At 43.6% G+C, this 8935-nt stretch overlaps 1 protein-coding gene across 1 annotated transcript; it reads right to left on the reverse strand.

Moving 5' to 3' along the window:
* Window positions 1-863: 863 nt before the first annotated feature.
* On the reverse strand, window positions 864-7546 carry LOC311500979 (IgGFc-binding protein-like; the record flags this gene model as incomplete). Its single annotated transcript, XM_084562618.1, has 11 exons — window positions 864-1169; window positions 1265-1639; window positions 2648-2847; window positions 2951-3518; window positions 3598-3942; window positions 4051-4310; window positions 4400-4967; window positions 5522-6120; window positions 6277-6850; window positions 7011-7294; window positions 7504-7546. 11 exons carry the CDS (start codon window positions 7544-7546, stop codon window positions 864-866), a joined length of 4122 nt encoding a protein of 1373 aa, XP_084418744.1.
* Between the last annotated feature and the right edge of the window lie 1389 nt (window positions 7547-8935).

Here is an 8935-nt window from a genome sequence, read left to right on the forward strand (position 1 = left end):
GATTTCAGTTGGACTTATAAGAAAAAAGTATGGTGCAATGTTCGGCAGACCGATTTATATGATTATCACACATTTACACATGAGAGACAAACATCAAGCGAACTGTTTATTGTGCATAGGCAATAATACATATTATGATATTATATATATATATATGTATGCGGGTAGATGCAATTTCTACTCATTTTTTCTGAATTATGAAATGCATAAAAGTGCAAGCAGTGTTTTACTGACAGCGTGTGATGGCTCTCAGGTTAGTGACAGCTGACAGATACTGATCAATGCAGATGATAAAAAGCTGGCGGGACTGGGGTTCACATGTCACTGAAAAGAAATAATAAGAAAAGTTACTCTGCTGCCTTTTAAAGGGGAACTACTGTTTTTTACAACCTGGACCTTATTTCTGGCATAAAATGCGATCGTTTACTCACCCGTATAACTTTTGTGTAATTTGTAGTCAGTATATCCATATAGTGGGAGTGACTGGGGCACCGAAACGCAGCCTCTAAATAACGCATTATTATCATCCGGGGTCTGTAGGTCAATCTACAGACTCCGGATGATAATAACAGGTAACTCTGGACTCAACGGGAAATAGCACTAGTGTACGATAACAAAATATTGGTGAAATGAACGAGTTTCGTGGCAGATAATGCGTTATTTAGAGGTTGCGTTTCGGTGCCCCAGTCACTCCCACTATATGGATATATGCAGATCTAAATATCTCCCAACTGACTACAAATTACACAAAAGTTATATGGGTGAGTAAACGATCGTATTTTATGGCAGAAATAAGGTCCAGGTTGTAAAAAAAGCAGTAGGTCCCCTTTAACTGAATATAATTTGGAGGTCATTTATGATACTCACCACTCGGGGAAGTCGTCCGCCTTCCACTGTCCAATGTTCCGCGTAGAAGTAGAAGTCCTACGAAGAAACGCCACCAGGATCTGTCTCGGGTCTTGTAATATTGTGTGAACAGGCCTCTCCGTCTCACATGCCCCACATACCATGTCAGCTACTTGAGCACTGACACTCATGGTGAGCTCATTAGTTGGACTGAAGGACAGCTGAAGGCTGGAAGGGTTGTTAATTCTCACTGATTTCTCAGCAACCACAACGTTTACATTGTTCTGGGTGAAGGTGGTCTGACTCATTTTATTTCCATTTATCTGTGAAAACAGATTTAAGACTTGGTAGTAAAAAAATATATTTTTTTTAATAGTTAAGATTAATATCACATAAGACACTTATATAAGACACTTACCCAGACGTCATGTTTGTTGTTGATTGTGATCACTGCTTCACGGAAGAACACATAAACAGCCAAGATTGTGTTGACGCCAGGCTCACACATCTCCAGCTTCACCACCACCCTGAACCAGTCTGATGTCTGAGACTGGCTGCAGCTCTGGATAATCTCATAGGATCCCGGCACTGTCACGGTACCACTGTCACCGCTAAATGAGGTGAGGGTCCCACTGGAGCTCAGAAGACACTGCTGAGGGTAGCACCCCATCACACCATTCTTGACTTGGCACCTTTCATTAGCGTTGCACGCCATGTTCGTGGTCAGGACCACTCCAGAGGCCTGGCACGTGTGACCGATGTGACAGTCATCAGTTATAATGGTCTCTCCAATCTGCAAATGATAAAAAAAAAAAAAAAAAAATGTGGTTAATTTAATGCTAATTAATTACCCGGATGGCATCAGAGGCTGCAGCAGACTTTCTGAACTTTATTGGAACTTTCCAATAACAACACTTTGACACACACTTTGCAACGTGACCTGCCTGCTGAGCACCAAATACCACAGAATGAATACCTTGGCCAACAATCCAAGGCATCCAGGGACTAGTTTGGGGGGGGGTTAGGTGCTTGGATATGGACATAGAAGGGGGTGGAACAAAGCTGCTTATTTAACCAGTATCCTTTACTTGATCCCACAGTTGGAAAATAGTCATATGTCAGATGTATTTAACCCATTCATTGTCTCCACACACAGAGGAAGGGGCAAGAAGCACCACTGGATTTCAGCCAATATGTAAGTATGCTTTCTTAACCACTACTCCACAAACTCTTAAACCTAAAATTCACCACTGTTTCAAATATGGGCTCGTCCGGGATTTGAACCCGGGACCTCTCGCACCCGAAGCGAGAATCATACCCCTAGACCAACGAGCCCCACTGAAGATCCTTAAATGAGGCCACTGCAAATAGTTATAAACCAGACAAGTAAAGTGATGCCCAAAGTTAGTTGGTGAGGCTTTAGGCTGTTATCCTCCAGGAACAATGAATGTCAAATGTTTCAGGAGATATTTCTGAGATATTTCAATCTGGGCAGCACGAGTGGACGGTCTCGTCCACACTGCCACCCCTGGAGCCATGTCACAATTGACTCACTATCATAACTGAAAACCCAACATCCCAAATTATCCTCAGAAATAAAATGCAACTTGGACTTCATGAGAACTATCTCATTTCCAAATTTAAAATGCCATCGTTATTATGTATTGATAAAGTAATAAGAAGCTCTATATCTTTTTAACTCCACATGCCTTTTGAAGATGCTCCACCAAAGCGCTGAATAATACAGTCACAAGCCTTACTTTAACAGAGCTACCTGTAATATACTAATTACAAGACTCACCTTGTAAGTCTGGCCATTGAAATAACAGCTGCACTGGTCAAAGGGCACACAGTCAGTTCCATTGAAGTAGAAGTCTTTGTCACAGGTGCAACCCTCAAAACATTTGGTGGGGCATTTGACGATGTCTCTGAGTCCGGGGCACCAAGAGGAACAGGGCTCGACGCAAGTGTCATAATGGCTGTTCTCACTGCAAGCAAAAGCTGCACAAAAGGATGGGATTTAGCATTTTTATTTATTGAGCAATAAAATATTTAACAAGTGAATGTTTTTGTGTATGAGTGTGAACAAAATAAGCTGACTCACGGCAGAAAGAGGGTGTTCTCCAGTCCAGAACCTTTGCTTCAAAGTTTTGACAGTCTAACATATAAGAACCAATACTGAAGCACAGGACGTCTTCTTCTTGTTTAGCCATGCAGACGTCATAGACACAATCTCTGAAGTAGGAGGCTGGATTTATAATGTCATGGCAGGCCGCAAAAGGGCCTTTGGGGTCGGAGATGATTGCACATTTTGCCTCTATTGCAGCTTTTTTAGACTCCTCGCATACGGGGCAGAGGTCGCCGCTGCAGCCGTCATCACAAACCACTCCTTCTACAGGCATTTTCCACGCTGCGCCGAAGCTGCGGATGTCCTTAGTCAAGCTTCCATCCGGCAGTTGGAATTCATCTGCTGCATTGTCGTTAAAATTGCCGCACAGCCCGCAGGTTTTGCCTCTGTAGTTTCCAGGAACAGTGACAGTGACGTGGTAAACCAGATCATAAGTTACCCTCAGGCCAAAGTCGGTCTCGATGACATCGTGATGGCCTTCCTGATAAACGGTCACTGCACCTTTGGCGATGCTTTGAGGAAGGTGAAGTAGGATCCCATTTAGCTGGAGAGAATAATTGTTTGGGTTAGCCATAATTTCTTCTAATTCCTAATAATGTGCTTATAAACTATTAGTGACTTACCCAAACCATTCCAGCTTCATTTTTGCGAAGGACCAAGACCACTCCGTAAACTTCTACTGCAACCACTTTGGCCACAGAGACTTTGGGATTGTCAGACATGCCATACCACTTCTCATTCTGCACGACCACAGAGAAGCTGGCGAGCTGAGTGCCGGCCAGGTGGCAGCCTTCAGCCGCGACGTAGGTGCAGGTGCCTTGGAAGTCATAGGTGCCGTTGTCGAAGGTGTTGTAATGTGGATCGCCAGAGATGGAGCAGACTCCTTTTCCCAAAGGCTGACACGACCGCACATAATTATTCACCTCACACCTCTCATAGGGGCCACATGAGGACTGCTTACACTGCACCTATTGTGAAAGACAAACAGTCACGCTTAAATACCTCAAAACCTTAAACTGAAATGAATTGCATCACTAGATAGATGTCAGAAAGCATGCAGTGACGTTATTCCTTACTGCGCCGTTGCCACTACAGGTGCACTGCTTCTGGCAAAGGGCATCAGGGTAAAACACCTGGCCCTGCTGGTAGTATTTCCCTTCATACATGCAGCCACATTGGCTGGCAGGCACACATTCATCTCCACTCTGAAAGTACCCGTCATTGCAGGTACATCCTTCAGTGCACTTAGTTCCACACTCTGCACAGGGGCTCATGCATGATCTCAGACGGTTGTTGGCACAGAGCTCATAGTGGCTATTTGATGGGCACTGAGCATCTGGGAATAAGGCAGAACCAGAATTACTATCGCAGCATGGTTCAAATAATTCACAGAAATTTGACTCGGTAAATAGAATATAAACTCACCACAGAACTGGGCAGACCTCCAGGCATATACTGTGACTCCTTTCAGCTGGCAGGCAGCAGTGTATGCAGCCAGAGTCTTGCACTGCATGTTCTTGCTGCCCTGGTGAGCACAGATGTCATACAGGCAGTCGCTGAGGAAGCTTGAAGGGTCCACTATGGAGTGGCAGTCGCGGAACGGGCCTGAGGGGTCGCTGATGAGGCCACAGTAACTGTTGCTGGAGTACAGAGCTCTCTGAGAGGCGTCGCAGCTGGGGCAGGGGCTTCTGCAGCCGTCAACACAGCCCGGGGTAGAGGCCACCTTCCAGCTCTGGCCGAGCTCCTCAGCAGTGACAGCTTGTCTCCCATTTTTCATCTGCATATCATCTTTGGGGTCGAGGTTGTAATTGCCGCAAAGGCCGCGCATTGCACCCTTGTACGTGCTGGGAACGGTTACAAATGCTATGCTGCCCCAGTCGTAGGAGACCTTCACTCCAAAGTCTGTCTGAATCACAGCAAACCGGCCGCTTCTGTAAACTTGGATTTTATTGTTGTCCAGCGTCATGGGGAGGCTGGAGAGCACACCGTTGACCTTAAAAAGATAAGGAGGAGAAAAATAATAAAATAATATGTAGATCTTACTGTAAACACAAATATTATGTTCATAATGTGCAGCATTTAAAAACAGTTTAATTAACCTTTGACGACAGTTGTGCAGTTGTTTGACTACAGCCAGCCAAACCAAATCACACCACACCCTGATGAGTCACATAAGTGTGTCAATAGATAATGATGAAGGATGTTTTTACAAAGCCTTAACTGTGATTGTAGTTTAGTTGTGGATATTTGTTATATATTAAGCCAAGATATTTGCTTTCATAAGCTTTGCTGTTTTTTTAAAGTGATTTTCCTGAATACATTTTTATGGATTTAATTGTGCCAATGGCTTTTTGCTTTTCATTATTCTTGACATTACTGTGGATTGAACATCTTTTGGATCTGGACTGCTGGTTGATCAAAAGAAGACTTACTTGTATCTTTATCTGGTGTTTTTACTCACCAAACAATTAGAAAATACTAGCAATTGATGGATAAACTGTAAACTGCAACCCTATATGTATGACGTTGTTTTGGAAAGTATATTACCACAACGGCACCGAAGTACTCTTTGTTGATGATGAAGGTGTATCCGTACACCTTGACCTCCACCAGCTGGACAACAGACCCAATCTTCTTATCTTGGCCGCTGTTATGCAGCACAACACTAAATGATTCCAGGCTCTTTTGATCGGAGGAGACACCAGCCATCTCATATGTGCAAGTGCCCTGGAAGTCAAAGTGCTGCCCGTCGAAGGTGCCAAAGTGCGGGTCCCCAGACACCATGCACGTGGCGTGGTTGACAGGATAGCAACCTTGGATCCCCTTCTCCACCTGACACTCTTGCCCAGCAGGACACGTGGACGACTTGAAAGACAGCCGCCCGCCAGCGGCGCATGTGTAACGTCTGGTGCAGCTCTCACCACCCCAGAAGGAGGTTCCAGCTTCCACGTAGAGGCCTTCGTATGTGCAGCCACACTGATTGTTGGGGACGCACTTGGTGCCGCTGAGCACGAAGCCGTCGTCACAGGCGCACGTCTCCACGCAGGAGGCGCTGCATTTTGAGGGTGCGTTTGGATTTGCGCATGTAGCGGGACAGGCACTACCACAGAGCTCGTAGTGGCTGTGTTCTGGGCACTTGGGTTTAGCTGCATGAACAAAGGGGAGACAGTATACAGATGGTTTACATGAGTGAAAGTATGTATCTTGTACTTTTATGTAGTGTTGAATAGTTTAGCCTATAACAAAACATTGAATATGCCTTTATTGTATCTTTGCTTTTAAAAGTTTTAAACTCAACTCACGGCAACGAGTAGGAGATCTCCAATCGGGAACCTTGGTTCCTGTCCTCCGGCAGATGTCAGCATAGCCTTGAAGAGTGTTGCAAAGATAGGTGTTCACGGGTTCACCCCTACAGAGGTCAAGCATGCAGTTGCTCTGGAAGACGTCGGAGTCAATGACAGGTTGACAGCCGGCGTAATAAACAATATCTTTCAAAAGGGTTCTACAGAAGATTTTGTATTTTAGTTCCATCACTTTTTCAAGAACACAGTTTTCACACTCAGCGCCACATCCATCTTGGCAGTAGGGCTCATCTGAGCAGGGTACCCTCCAGCTCTCTGCCAGCGCTGTCACGCTGCGGGCCACTGAACCGCTGGGCGTTGTAAAGTCGTCTTCCCTTTTGCTGTTGAAGTTGCCACACAGGCCGCACACGCTGTCAGCGAAACTGTCCGGCACTGTCACGGCAGTGTACTGGGTCCAGTCGTACTGCACGGTCAGGCCGAAATCTGTCTCCATTACGACATATAGGCCTTTCTGGAAAAGCTTCACCTTGCCGTCGTTCAGGCTGACTGGGAGATTCCAGCGTTGATAGTTCACCTATTCAAAGTTATGCCAGATAAGCAACAAGTTGTTAGTGCAAAGAAGGGTGTAGCCAGGACCTTAGTATGGAGGTACCATAATTAAAAACAACTTTCAGCCACAAAACCAAAAGGAACATCTCTAAATGCATTTCACTTAATACAAGTGACCAACTCACCCGGACGACACCGAACTCGGAGCGAACCATTTCGATGTTGATCCCGTAAACACTGACAGTCACAGTCTCCACCATCGGGACCTGGATGCTGCCCTGGTTCCTGTTCTTGATGTCCACCTCAAAGGCCGGGTGGGCGGCATTGACGCGGCAGTTCTTGGCCAAGGTGTAGCTGCAGTTGCCCAAGAAGGTGTAGTACTGATTATCAAAGGTGAAGTGGAGATTGCCCATGACCGTGCAGATGCCATTCTGTGGTGTTCGAGGGGCCGGTCCACCTCTGGTAAACCCTACAGCAAAAACACAACACATTCACATTTTATTATAATCTTAGGCATTCTCACATGCATGTGAGAAAAGGAAGATAACAAATATTTATTGTAATTTTCTGTTTTATGGCTTATGTCAATGCACTGTATATTCTATTCTTTTATTTTTTTTGCAGTCATGTGGCACTAAAACACCTTATCAATGATGAGATAAATAACTGATAACTTACCACTCAGCAAAAGGGCTGAAAAGATTACAACAAACAACCCCATGTTTGTCCCTGGAGACAAAGACCTAACATAGCAAAGAGAGAAATACATATTTTAACAGTTTAGCTTTAACCTTTTAGGCTTTTTCTTTTCAAAAAAACATTTTTCCATTACAGACACATCTTGTAGACAGTATATGCTTCATGATATATAAAGGCTAAAAATCACTTAATAACAAATGTCTCCCCTTTTATTTTCTTCTTGAAAAAAACTAACTAAAAATAGTAAAATTACAACTTTTTTATGTGAATTTCTAGAAAAACAAAACACACTGTAGCTATAACTGTTAACCCTTAAGAAAAAAAAAACTTAGGAAGAATAAATTAAAATCCAACAGAAATAAAAAAACATTTCCCAAGAGAGGATGACATGGCTTTCAGAAAAATTTAAAATAAACCCTCAATATTTCTTACCTGAGCTTTTCAGCGGGCGTTGAGGGTTCAGGTGCAGGGTGTAAGGATGCTTAAATACTTCCCGACGGCCACTAATGGACCAATCAGCTCTTCAGTACAGTAGCTTTGTGCTGCCTTGTCTCAGAAGAGAGTAAACACTGTGACACACGTTTTTATTAAAGCCACTTTTCCCACTGGAAAAAGGGACGTTAATGGGGTTACGTTCACCTCATAATTAACCACTGAGGATTTCAAAACCAGAAAGCTTTTAATGATAAAACTGAGATAAGGATTTAACTTTTTTTCGGTTTTAAATCTTAGCTGTGACCCTTGTGTCCAGTGAACTCGGCTTCACATTATTACCGTAAAACGCTTATCGGTGATTTATTTGTTGACACTGTGATCATTAGTCACCCATAAGAATAATGAATGGGTGTGAGTGGTTTAAAAGTATCACTCTTAGGGAGGTGGACATATTGTGGTGCCGTGGTGCTGTGCCACCCTGAGATTTTGTGAAGCTGGATAACGATTTTATCTGATTGCTTTATTTGATCGCAGGAGCACAATGCAGCAGGTGAGAGTGTGTTTTGTTTTCATGTGTGGCGTCTTGCTGTGTAGTCACGCACAGCTGACAGATAGGCCCGTGCCAGCGTTTGTTCCGTTCTTTCTCATTTCCCGTACATCTCTGTCTAATGACAACTGTATTTAAACAATGTCACAATTAATGGAACATAAATTTCAAAATAATGAGTTGAAAGTCACTAAAACGGTTCATAAAGCTAATATTTATCAGCAACTGAACCGCTGTTTCATCTTGTAGTCCATTAATAATGTAAGAAATACAGATCATAGCTGCTTTTAAGAACACGTTAATTGTAAGGCACTGCAAACATCTTAAAATTAAATGATATCGGTGATATCCGCATACAACTGTGACAATTACAAAACCTAAATCAGACATAAAAAAAAACAAAACAAAAACATTTCAAGGTAACAGACG

The sequence above is a fragment of the Chelon labrosus genome (assembly GCF_963514085.1).
Source record: "Chelon labrosus genome assembly, chromosome: 16".
Taxonomy (NCBI): Eukaryota; Metazoa; Chordata; class Actinopteri; order Mugiliformes; family Mugilidae; genus Chelon; species Chelon labrosus.